The 13,411-nt window shown below is 36.0% G+C and overlaps 2 protein-coding genes across 2 annotated transcripts; both read left to right on the top strand.

The window, feature by feature from the left end:
* The first annotated feature begins 4,841 nt into the window (after nucleotides 1–4,841).
* Nucleotides 4,842–5,780, top strand: LOC150052734 (olfactory receptor 5J3-like). The gene has a single exon (XM_090348809.1). It carries the CDS (start codon nucleotides 4,842–4,844, stop codon nucleotides 5,778–5,780), a length of 939 nt encoding a protein of 312 aa, XP_090204935.1.
* Nucleotides 5,781–12,233: 6,453 nt separating this feature from the next.
* On the top strand, nucleotides 12,234–13,166 carry LOC150052733 (olfactory receptor 8I2). Its single transcript, XM_090348808.1, has one exon. The coding sequence runs from the start codon at nucleotides 12,234–12,236 to the stop codon at nucleotides 13,164–13,166; it is 933 nt and encodes a 310-aa protein (XP_090204934.1).
* Nucleotides 13,167–13,411: the final 245 nt, after the last annotated feature.

The following is a 13,411-nucleotide window of genomic DNA, read 5'->3' as shown; positions in this document are numbered from 1 at the left end:
GGACACCACTGTGCATGTCCCAAGAGAGCACCAGATGAAATTAAACCCCAGGGCTCTGCGGGACATTATGATTCTTAGGTTAAATTATGTGGCATGTAAATTAGAAGCTGTAATTTTATTCCATTGGAACCCTGGGGGTTTATAGTGATAAAAAAACCATAGCTACAATAATCATACATCATAGCACAGCTGGCAGACAAAATGCATTACCTAGCCTAAAATGCGGACAGATGTATAGTTAACTTAGGCATTTGATTGATTTACTTCAGTTTCTCAAGGAATGTCTCTTAAGTCTGCGGTGCTGTTTCATTCTGTGCACACAGGTTTGCAGTCTGTGATTTGGGGATGGCATAACTCATTGGGGAAATAATTCCCTGGCCCAGTGGGATCTAGCTATGGCAGTATATGTATATAGGCATGTAACACACATGTAAATAAAACACATGGGGTCAAAAATCATGGTCAAACCTATCAGGGAAATGATTTGATGGCCCTACCTGGACTGGTTAAGATGATATTTGTATTTTGGTTACACACTTCACATACACGTAAGAGCCCCTGACAAAAACTCATGGCCTACTAGGGAAGCAACTCACTAGTCCGGTTAGACTGGTCATGGCTACATTTATATCTTGTATGTGGGTGTTTGACTTCTACAGGAGTGATTGCTAGGAATTTATAATCCTATGATTTAGGGTTTCTTGCTCTACGAATAGCCAGTGATTGCATGAAGCCAGCAAAAATATCATAGGGCTTGTCAGTTGTCCTTGAAATGTGGCCTATGTAGAACTTTCACTCCCAAATCATCAGGTAAAAATCAAATACTCATCATACATATCATAAAAGGCTCAGACTAAACTAAATAATAACCTTTTCAGTCTGAAAAGTGTGACTCACTCATTAGAGCAGACATCACTTCCTAGCTATGTCTTAGGAAGTCAGAGTTCATAAGTCCTTATTCTTCCTTCTTTCACTTCTCAAATATTTGCTTTTGCTACAACATACTGTTAAGGCTCATGGTTTTTATGTAAACCTTGTGAAGGTTCTTTAGTGGCCCAGGGTTCTATGGTAAATCAGAGTGTTTCAGGAAATAGGGTCCGGGAGTGTGACCTAGTGATAGAGTGCTCGCCAAGCATGCAGGAAGCCCTAGGTTTGATTCCTCAGTAACACATACTCAGAAAAAGCTGGAAGTGGTGCCGTGGCTCAAGTTTCAGGGCTCTAGCCTTGAGAAAAAAGTGTCCAAGACAGTACCCCAGGCCCTGAGTTTAAGCCCCAGAACTGGCAAAAAAAATTAAAAAGTAGAATGTTTCAGGAAATAAATTATATAATGATTAAGATAATGGTTATGAAGTTCTTGGGACATACTAGGTACATATAATACAAATCATTTCAAGCAGAGGCCCTCTTGATATAGATGGTCCAGAGAAAAAGAAATAATCACTTTAATAAACATGACAATACAGTTATTATTCTATTTTCACTGTTGCTTCATGTTGAAGTGACTCCAAAATTTTGTTTGTTGATTTGGTAGCATATGACATATATTATTCTCATTATAATGATTGTACACTTTGTAATTATTATTATTATATTCATGTAAAATATTAGGCTACCAATTTATCCTGAATTCTATATTATTATTTTAATATATAATTATTATAATATTTTATATTATTATTCTGTTTTTCAATTTTATGTTTACTCATCATTCCATAAATTGCTTTCATATTCAGATACTATATTAATAAAAATGTTGAACTTCATATTAATGCTAATGTGCAACTTGTATGAATGACACTAATATAAAAAAATCTACTGTGTGAAAGTATACTTTGGTAGATACACACACACACACAACTATTTAGAAATTGTTTTTGCTATATTCGATTCTTTCACATTGAAGAATTTTTCTATGTATATTACTACCACTAGTAATTTATTTATGCATTCATATTCTCACCAATAAATAAAAACTAAATGTAGTGAATGCTGTGGGAAAAATGTAATAGACATTATCATTTAAGCACAGTTTCTAAGAGTTTAGTTTTCCTTGCATAGCATCAAATAGGCAAGTCAATTGTCTTGTAAAGCTAAGGAAAGGATCAATATGTAAATTGCTACTATTTGGGAAGCATGCTAGGGACTTACTTTCCTCAGAGCTCTCATAACTACTTTAATGAAACCTAGGGTTCATAAAGCACTGGGGGATTTCACTCTCCAATGATCAGAAACAAATATAAATCCAACCTTGAGGGAACTAAGAAAAAAGGTCCACGGTTTCTTCTCAACTCCAAGTAAGTACCCTACTAATGTGTTCTAAGAAAGGATATATAAATATCTTCTTTTATTTTTCTAAAAGAATGAGGGAGGAGTAATAAGGTTCAAGAATAAACGCACTCAGTACCTTATATATGTAACTGTAACCCCTCTGTATATCACCTTGACAGTAAAATTAAGTAAAAAAATAAAAGAACAGTTCTCAATACCTGAATCTAATATGAGGGAAAATCTGCATTAAATCTACTCCAGTTATGGAATTAATTTACAAAGCCATCTGCATTTCTTAGAAGAGTATGGATTTATTCCACAGTTCCTCACATAGCTGTATTTAATAAGTTATAGCTTTTTTGTCCAAAGTTACAAAGGAGAAGTTATTAAAATAAATATCTTAAAACCTAAGATAGATTGCTGTCAGTGGTTGAATTTTGCAAACTCTGAAGCAAATAGCAAGGATTCTTTGTTACTATTGTTATCAAAACTAATAGAAACAAATATCAATGTATGGTATCTCAGAAAATTTTACAGAGAAAAAAACAAAATGGAAGGTAGTCTGAGTGAAAATTGTTAGTACTAAAGGAACAACTGTGAAGTTACAGAAATTAAAAGAAACTTACAGTCACATGTAGCACAACTGTTTCAAATGAAGGTCAAACAATGCAAATTATCTGAGTTCAATGAAATAAAAACAATAAATATCTGAATTCAATTTAAAAAATGATAAAGTATAAATATTGACTTAATCAGAAAGCTATTTTAAAATATATCAACAGATCATCTCTATTTTATTTATTCATTTTAAGTAGGCAATGACTAGTTGTATATTCTTGTATTTTGGATGACAATTTTTATGTATTTTCCTTATGTAATTCTCACAACTCCTGTATGTTAAGGTTTTCAGATGAATGTAATGGTTTGACCAATGGTTGAGCTAACAGATTACTCTGGTTTTTAAAAAAAGACTCTAATTCATTAAAAGTTCTTGCCATTCCATTAAAATATATACAGGCAAAGTGATCATATATGGCTGTTCAGACTATTTACATTATATAATGGCTACCATGCTAATATTACCTGGCAATGATCTGAACTCATATTTCCTTCATTTCAACATTAGAAAATATCATGTTCAAACAATTTGGGATTACTATGAAACAAACACAATATTCAGTGTTTAGAGAAAGTGAAATTGAGTTTGTCATAAAAATGTAATAAATAACTTAGAGATTTTTCTTTTTTTCTTACTGTAAGTGTACAAACCATAGTGACCTCCTAGGTATTCCTAAAAGTCTTATAAGGAAAAGAGTTTTCCTTAATCATTATTTATCTGAGAGATACATATATATTTTAGGTATCAGCATCATTTTCCTTTGGGGACTATATAATCAAAACTGAAATAAAATTCATTTAATTACTTAATTTTTCCAGAAAGATATGTCAGAACCATACTATATGATTGAATGTACAGGAAATATGAGTCTTCTCTTAAAATTATATCTGATATTTGACTTCAGGCAATAAAATATATTGAATAACCTCCCAAACATATCAGCACACACACACACACACACACACACACACACATAAAATTCAAGACATTATGCAAATACCTAATGAGGAAAAATTGAAGTCATTCAATAATAATTTCTCCAATGATTTGGAGAATCAAGTAATAAATACTATTTGGAATGACAAGAATAATTTCCTACAATTAAGTTAGCATTAAAGAATAGATATTTTATGATAAAATGATTTCTTCCATTTCATATCCCAGAATGACACATATTTACTTTTTCTTGTATGTTTTATTATACGATGTTGTTTGCAAAACAAATACATAGACACACATATACAGATAGACAACACCCATTTGTATTAGGTTGCTTTGTTTAATTTATCTAAATACCATCAGAATAGTTTCGCAAAATGTATCAAAACACTCATTAAATTGGCATTTTGTTTCTTGTTTACAGGTTTTTTTTGTCTGTTTGGTTTTTTGTTTGTTTTTTTTGCCAGTCCTGAGCCATGAACTTGAGGCCTGAGTGCTCTCCTTGAGCTTTCTCAAGGCTAGAGCTGTATCACTGGAGCCATAGCACCATTTCCAGCTTTTTTTCCCTGTGTATGCGGTACCAAGGAATCAAACCTAGGTCTTTGTGCATGCTAGGCAAGCACTTTTACCATTAGGCCCTGACCCTAAGGTTTTTTTTTTTTTAAACAAGAAATTCATTCCTCACTTTCTTTAGAGTATTCCATTATCTTGGATCTGATTCATAAACTCTATCAAGCAAATATTCTTCTCAGTGATTTCCCAGGGGTATTATAATTTCTCTGTGTATTTTTATGAGATACATAATGGCAATTTTTATCCTTAAGGAGATCCAACTAAAATTTTGTATTCTTTTCTCTTTGCCATTGGAAGATCTGAATCTACTATGGATTATTATTATAGATAAGACACCATTTTCTAAAGAACCTAGTTGATTGAATCCATGTATACAATGTTTGCTTTGGTTATCTTGTTTTCCCCTTGTTTTCTGCAGATTCCTCCTATATGAGCAGCATAAATGGCTGACAGGAATGTCAGCACGGTCACTGAATTCATCCTCCTGGGTCTGACTGATAACTCTGAACTGAATATCTTCCTTTTTTCATTGCTGCTCCTTATCTATGTTAGCACAGTGCTAGGCAACTTTTGGGTTATCACACTCATTGTGGCTAGTGACCAGCTTCATTCTCCCAAATACTTCTTCCTTCGCCACTTGGCTTTCTTGGATGTCTGCTATTCCTCCGTATTCATCCCTAAAATGTTAGTGAGCTATGTGGCAGGGCAGAAAGCCATCTCCTATCACGGTTGCCTCCTGCAGTATGCCTTGGTCAGCATGCTCCTGACTACAGAATGCTTCCTCCTGGCTGCCATGGCCTATGATCGCTATGTTGCCATTTGCTGCCCACTTCACTATAGAGCCCTCATGACACCCATGTGCTGCATCTACCTGGTGACTGCTTCTTTCCTGTTGGGCTGTGCCAACTCCCTCACCCACCTGAGTAGCTTGCTCAGCCTGTCCTTCTGTGGGCCCAATGTCGTTAACCATTACTTCTGTGATATTCTACTACTCTTTCAACTCTCCTGCTCTGACACCCACTACAGTGAGATTTTATTCATTGTCCTTTCAGGAGCCACATCAGTGACTACATTTTTGACTGTCATTGGTTCCTATCTGGGAATTCTCCTGAATGTCCTGAAAATGCACTCGGCCAGAGGCAGATATAAAGCTTTGTCCACCTGTGCCTCTCACCTGACTGTAGTGACTCTCTTTTATGGAACAGTGATCTTTACTTATCTGGGAACTAGCTCTAGTTACTCACAAAATAGAGCCAAAATCTTCTCTGTGTTTTACACCCTTTTGCTTCCAGTGCTCAATCTTCTGATCTATGGCATAAGAAACAGAGAGGCCAAAGAAGCCATGAAAAGGATGATACAGAGAAAGATACTTGCTCAGTGAAGATGAATTAATAAGTAGAGACATTTAAGGAAAATTTATTGATTTAGCAGGCTGGCACACACTTAAATACCAATAGGACTTGGGGAGAGGCATAATTTAGAAAGCTTATGCTTGAAGATGCATTCATTACTGAGTGTTAATAACCTGAACAAGCACACATTCATATGGAGATATGTTCCTTTATCCAAGTAAGTTCAATATGGGAGGACTGTGAACTACTAACTGGTTTAAAACAATGAATAAGGGGGCCAGGAGTTTGGCCTAGTGGTACAGTGCTTGCCTAGCATGCACAAAGATCCACGTTCGATTCCTCGGTAACACATATACATAGAAAAAGCCAGAAATGGTGCTGTGGCTCAGTGGTAGAGCTCTAGCCTTGAGAAAGCCCAAGGACAGTGCTCAGGCCCTGAGTTCAAGGCTCAGGACTGGCAAAACAAACAAACAAACAAGGAAAGGAGCAGTGTGTTCTGTTTTTAAAATATATTTTTTATTGTAATTAATAGAAGGGTTACATTATATTCATCAGATGGGTGTATTACTTAACAAACAATGCTACCCCTTCTCATGTTTTTGTCCCCATTTCCCTCCCCCCACCCCCCCCTTGTTTATTTGAAATAGGATAGGGAAGTAGTAGCGTATTGTTATGCAAAGGAAAAATACTCCCAAGGTTCAGTAATTAGAAAAGAAGTCAATATACCCAATTTAAAGGAAGATAGACAACAGAAAGAAAATTATGTGAAGAGAAGTAGACTTTAAGTAGAACATTGGAAAACAAAAATATTTGTGGTTGGCTTTATATTTCGTGAAGGTCTATGTCCTGGTCTTTCCTGGAGATATATCTACATTTTTCATCTTCTTGGAGTAGGGCTACCTAGAATAATTTATGACAACCTCAATGTTGGAAACATCTGCTTCTAGTCAAACAAAAAAGCTCTGGAAATAGCTTTGTTTTTTGGTTGTTTGGTTTTTTTTTTAACATTCATTGACAAGTTGAAACACTGGTATATTGGGTGGCAGTGATACTTATTGTAACGAATAAAGACAAAGTAGTAGGAAGATAATGTCCAAATATCAGTCATTTCACAGGCAAAGAATAATTTCTTCCAATTTGATAGTTGGCAATTGGAAGAAATTATTGAAATAAGACACGTTGAAATAACACAGTTCTCCAAAAATCAAACTTCCATGAAATAGGAAAGTCTTTCAAAATGCTTAAAAGTCTTCTATGTTTAACAAATTTGTGCTTATAACTATATATTGTATGTATCTATGCACTAGGCATGTGTTGTTTAGCTTGGAACAAATTTTAAAACTCAGTAAGCTAACAGTTTCCCATAGTATTTATAAAAGTATCAATGCAGCTGCTGCTGCTGCTGCTGCTGCTGCTGCTTCTTCTTCTTCTTCTTCTTCTTCTTCTTCTTCTTCTTCTTCTTCTTCTTCTTCTTCTTCTTCTTCCTCTTCTTCCTCCTATTCCTCCTCTTCCTCCTCCTCCTCCTCCTCCTCCTCCTCCTCCTCCTCCTCCTCCTCCTCCTCCTCCTCCTCCTCCTCCTCCTCCTCCTCTTCTTCTTCTTCTTCTTCTTCTTCTTCTTCTTCTTCTTCTTCTTCTTCTTCTTCTTCTTCTTCTTTCTTTTTGTGGGATCATATGGCTTGAATTCGGCCTGATCACTATTCCTGAGCTCTTCAGCTCAAGGCTACTGCCCTACCCTTGAGCCAAGCCCCACTTACCATTTTATAGAGGTTAATTGGAGATAAGAGTCTCAGGTCCTTTTGTGCCTGAGCTGTCTTTGAACCTTGATCCTCAGATCTCAGCCTCCTGACTATCAATGCAACTTCTTACTTCTTTTTTGTGAGTTGTGAACTCTGGGCCTGAGTGTTGCCTCTGAGCTCTTCAGCTCAAGGCGACTGTCCTACCCTTTGAACCATAGCACCACTTTGGTTTTCTGGTGATTAATTGGGGATAAGAGTCTTATGGTCTTTTTAGTGCCTGGGCTGCTTTTGAACCATGATCCTCAGATCTCAGCCTCATGAGTAACTAGGATTGCACGCATGAGCCCTAGCACCTAGCATAGCTTCTGTTAACTGATACATTTGTAATATGAAGTTTTGAGTTTGTGAAAAGTATGTTGATCAAATAATAATAGCCAAAGTACTTTTTAGCAATAAATCTTAATTATTAAAATCTAAAGGAGTCTGTGAAAATATTTCAAATTGTTTTGTCTGTTTAAATACACATACAAAGCAAATTTTATTTTTTGTACCTATAAACCATTAGTTCCTTTCTAATACTTAAGTTGTCCAACATTTTGATTGATGGACCAGAATTATTTTATAATAATGTTTACAAAAATAAACAAACCACAAACTCGCAAACTCTTAATAATAGAAACTGTAAAATTAAAAAAGCTGCCCTCGGTACAATATCTAAATGTGAATTGAGTATACTTAAGTATTCATTTCTCAATGTTAAATTACTTAGGATGTTACATATGATAGGGCAATGTGTGACATATTAGAGTTTGAATTACAGTCTCCCTTTTTATTTCTGATTTTTTTTTGGAGTTTCGGTCACATTGGGTCAACAAGAAAGATAAACAAATAGAAAAAATATGTTTTGAGAGACAAGAGAGTTGGCACTACTTTATAATTAGTTACTGTTATTAATTACTTATTAAATTTCGTTGTGTTTATGTACAGGGAAAATGGTAATCTTTTCTTTACATGTGTCACATAAGTAATCAACCAATCACAGAATCAAAATATAAGGAAAAACAGCAAGAATTAAATACAATAAAACACTTAAATAAAAATGTAATACAACACTATTTTTATAGAGCTAAATATATGGGGAGAAGTCACTGTAAGAAATACTAAAATTAATGTTATAGAGAATTATGCAAAGTATTCATCGGTCAAATGTAAATATTATATCTTTAATGTAAGTGGTTTAATTCTATTGGAAAGAATATAAATATTTCAGTAGGCCTCACTATTTCCTTGACATTCCAAATTCCAGTTAAGTTCTGTTTTTACTGGACATATAGCAAAATAATGATGTTTTCAAGATAACCAAGATGACCAAAAATTATCTGATCAGACACACATTCATACTATCCTTGAAAATGAGCACATTATATTTTATTCCACAGAATTATTTTCTCTGTGTTCTTCAAGAGTCTCAAAAACAATTTTCTCAGATTACCTCATCACTGCTTCTGTGACAATATTCTAATTTTAGATTTTATTTCTTGCTATAATATTTATACCCACTTAGTGACAGAAGCAGCATACTAAACAGATTCATCTTTTACAGTCCCACAACTATTTATTTAGATGCTGTGAGTCATCTCACAAAACCCACTAAGAAACTTTCTTCCTTTTTAATCTAGCTCACCTCCCAATCACTAATCCTATAATCCTATTAAAATAGTCTTCTTATAAATCCTCCCCAGATCAGCTGTACATTAAAGACATGAAGCACATAATGATTGACTATTTCTTTTATTTTTTAAACATTGCACAAGGGAGTCAATGAATATAATTTGATTTTCTTTTGGGAATGCTTGAGAGAGGAATGTCACTTTAGAAAAATGATTACTGAGGACCAGAGACATTCAGAGACTGTCACATGGATTAATAGCTGCATGGGATATATCAGGGTTCATCAACAACAACAACAAAACCCATTTGCAACAGCATAGTGTTTATGTGACAAGTTAAAATGATGGAAAATGTTTGGAATTTAAAATCATGATCACATCTCAGATATAGTTTTAAAGAAAATGTAAATGTACACATGTTAGTGGTTGAATGTTGCTTCATGAAGACAAATGCAAAGTACAAGAATATAAAGAAAAGGGGCCTGGAGTTTGGCCTAGTGGTTAAGGTGCTTGCCTAGCTTGCATGAGGACCCGGGTTCGATTCCTCGGTACCACATAAATAGAAAAAAGCCGGACGTGGTGCTGAGGCTCAAGTGGTAGAGTTCTAGCCTTGAGAAAGTCCAAGGACGGTGCTCAGGCCCTGAGCTCAAGTCCAGGACTGGCAAAAAAAAAAAGAATATAAAGAAAATATAAAAAGAAATGCAAAGAAATGTCAGGGTCATGTCTCAAGAGAAAAGTTCAAAAAAAATATTGATCCCAGATGTATTGGATTTACAAGTCGAATTCAGGTGAGTCTGTCAGGATCGGTTACTGGCCTCTACATATAGGATGAAGGTCAGAGAAAGGTTATTTACTACAGGTCACAGGAGGCCAAAGGAAGGCGGCACCACAGCCCATCATCAGCCATTCCAGGGCACAGACATGATCTGAAGTAAGTAGACAGATAACTGGGAGCAGGAGGAGAGAGGCACATTCAGTGATCATTCAGTCCTAGTTCAGTCTGTTTGAGGGGAGATTCCAGGGAAGGAGAAAGTGTAATTACTGTAACCATTGGGCAGTAAGAAATTCTTATCTGAAGGGGGCTGTGTCCTGTTTAGAGACTTTATTGTCCCTTCTGAGTAGTTTGGGTAGGTTTCCCTCCTTCTTCATTCTGATGTTATCCACCGGTCTTTCCTTCTTCCTGCCACCAATGGTGATGATAAAGTAATAAACAGAGAAAACAGCTTAGAGTGCAGATGCATATAAAATTGGAAGCAGAGATGCCAGCCTTTTCTTTCATGTTTAGTTAATTCATACGACCAAATCAGCTACCAGTACTTTTCTGGGAAAGCAGCCCTGAAGTACTTGTTTCAGCAAATGTGGAACAACTTGAGCAAAAAAATGTATAACACAAAAGAATAATTACCAGGCTGCATATTAATATGAAGAAATGAATGAATAATTGACTATCAAAAAATGGTAAATAAATAAAATTAAAATATTGAATAAAATAAATTTCTTGTAGAATTATTCCACTAAAAAATAGTAAAGAAAAGAAAGATATTTCCATCAAAGTAGAATAGCTACAAATTAGAAAAGGTAGTAATGGGATATTTAAAGATATTCTGTCATTTCATTTATGAAGAAAATAATACTTTTATAAAGAAGAAATATAATGAAACTTAGGTGATCAAGTATTAACCTTACAATTTTCTGTGATAAGATGAGAAAACACACTCATCATCTGGAATCCATACAAATAACAAATCATCCTCAACTTAATGATAAGGAAGTGTGGAACAAGCATTTGCTGAGAGATTTACTACAAGTAACCTGAAAAAGTATTATAGTTATAAAAGGCAATCAGAGTTGGAGGGGACCCTGAGTTCAAACCTCAGGACTATCAGAATAAACAAAGAAACTAACAGAACAAGTAAGCAAACAAACAAAATGGAATGTGACACAGATTCCATTTTGAGAAGATGGATTGATTGACCTGTACATGACCGTATATCCCCACCTATTCATTTTCATCGATACCAACTTTGTTCCTAGATAATGATTTTGTGTTTAAAATATTAAACAAATTCATTTACACATCAGTGAATGCCTGACTTTAAAAGAAATACACAAGTGCTTTATGAAGAAGACCTTTAAAAATATTTTATCTCAGGGTCTGTAGGAAGATAATTTCTTCACTCATAGGAAGATGACTTTATCATTTAACTCTTTGTTTTAAATATTTGATTTTAGACTTTTTGTCATTGTCTTGGAAGTTACTTTTTGGCAATGAATTGGCTATCACCTGATGTCCTATGTGCTTCAAATTGGAGACAGTCATGTTTTCTAGTCAAACCCTTGAAAGGATTTGAATTACATTTTCCAATAAAGTCTCTAAGTGCCTTTCATTCTCCAATAGAAAGAAAAGGTAAGTAATAAAAATATTTACAAAGAAGTATAGACTAATCATTTTTGAATAAATAAGTAATGAGACCAGATGTGGCTAGTTTTTTTTTCTAAAATAAAATCTTGCAAAGATTTGTTGGTTTTATAAAGGTATTATTACCTTTCCCTAAGAAACTTTTTTATTAAATTTCTAAAATAATTAAAAAAGAACAATTTATGGTTTCTTTTTCCTAAATTAATTTCAGCAAATAAAGTTGCTATATCTGTGATTTTGGCCAACTAATATGCTTGAGGTAGCAGATGGTATTTCTCAGGATGAATCTCTTCAGATCATATCTGATAGATAATTTAGATAGGTATTTCTGGTAGGTAGCTTTCAGAATGCTGAAAATTCTCTGTAATTGTGGCTAGGGACTTTTTGGTTAGTATCTGTCAGTGCTGTAAAACTTAGTGATCCAGCATAAATCCAGTTAAATGGATACTTGAATTTTGATTTACATGTATTCATTTGTTTATTCTAAAATATCAACTAGGTAACCCATTCTGTTGATTCACAATGTCCCCTTACACTCTTCTTAGCTGTGACATTTTTTTTTTCTTCAGACATGTTTCCCAGTGAACCTCAAGTCCTTCTTTAACTTTCCTTCCTGTTGTTCTTTAGCAGGTTAGGTTAAGACCTAAAAGATCACAGATGGCTGGGAACAACCTCACAGAGGTAACTCTCTTCATCCTCTCTGGATTTGCAAATCACCCTGAGTTACAAATCAGTCTCTTCTTCGTGTTTCTCTTCATCTATGTATTCACCGTCTTGGGGAACTTGGGGCTAATCATGCTGATCAGAATTGACGCTCAGCTTCACACCCCAATGTACTTTTTCCTTAGCAACTTAGCCTTCATCGACGTGGCTTACTCGTCTACCATATCCCCCAAGGCGCTGGTCAATTTCCAATCCGAACAGAAATCCATCTCCTTCGTGGGCTGCTTTGTGCAAATGTACTTTTTTGTCGGTTTGGTGTGCAGTGAATGTTTCCTTCTGGGATCCATGGCTTACGACCGTTATGTGGCCATTTGTAATCCTTTACTGTACGCAGTGGTGATGTCCCCGAAAGTGTGTAATTGGCTGGGAGCCTTGCCCTACGCGATTGGCTTCACCAATTCCCTGGTGTCTGTCTGTGTCATCAGCAGCTTGGCCTTCTGCGACTCCAGCATCAACCATTTCTTCTGTGACACCACGGCCCTTCTGGCTCTGTCCTGTTCAGAGGCTTTCCGTACAGAACTGGTGATCTTCGTGCTAGCTGGGTTCACACTCCTGAGCTCTCTGCTCATCATCCTCATCACTTACCTGGCCATCATCTCGTCCATCCTGAGGATCCAATCCGCCGCCGGCAGGAAGAAGGCCTTCTCCACCTGCGCCTCCCATCTGGTGGGCGTCACCGTCTTCTATGGGTCTCTGATTTTCACCTATCTGCAGCCGGATAATACCTCCTCCCTGACCCAGACGCAGGTGGCCTCGGTCTTCTACACCGTCGTCATTCCAATGCTGAATCCAATGATCTACAGCCTGAGGAACAGAGATGTCAAGGGCGCGCTCCTGAGGGTCAGCCACAGAGGACGTCTTCTCTGAGGGGAGTGGACCTAGCGCAAGGGAAAGTCCAGAACAGGGTCAGGTTTGCGGTTACTTCACCAATGAAGAACACCAGTCGACTCGGGGTAGTTTATTCATCCTTGAAATCTGAGTGTGGAGCTACTGCTTCCTTCGGTGTGATGGAACTCCTGAGTTGTGGTGTGAGATGGTCATTCTTGCCCACATAGAGCCCTAGGTACAGTAATAAAGAGGTCTTCACCATTGCAACCACACTGAAACGTGTT

The sequence above is a fragment of the Megascapheus bottae genome, chromosome 16 (genome assembly GCF_031878675.1).
Source record: "Megascapheus bottae isolate mThoBot1 chromosome 16, mThoBot2.hap1, whole genome shotgun sequence".
Taxonomy (NCBI): Eukaryota; Metazoa; Chordata; class Mammalia; order Rodentia; family Geomyidae; genus Megascapheus; species Megascapheus bottae.
This window is presented reverse-complemented; position numbering and strand designations above follow the sequence as displayed.

What these genes read in the sequence shown, in the direction of transcription:
- LOC150052734 (XM_090348809.1), top strand. Translation starts at nt 4,842, where the DNA reads ATGGCTGACAGGAATGTCAGCACGGTCACTGAATTCATCCTCCTGGGT.
- LOC150052733 (XM_090348808.1), top strand. Translation starts at nt 12,234, where the DNA reads ATGGCTGGGAACAACCTCACAGAGGTAACTCTCTTCATCCTCTCTGGA.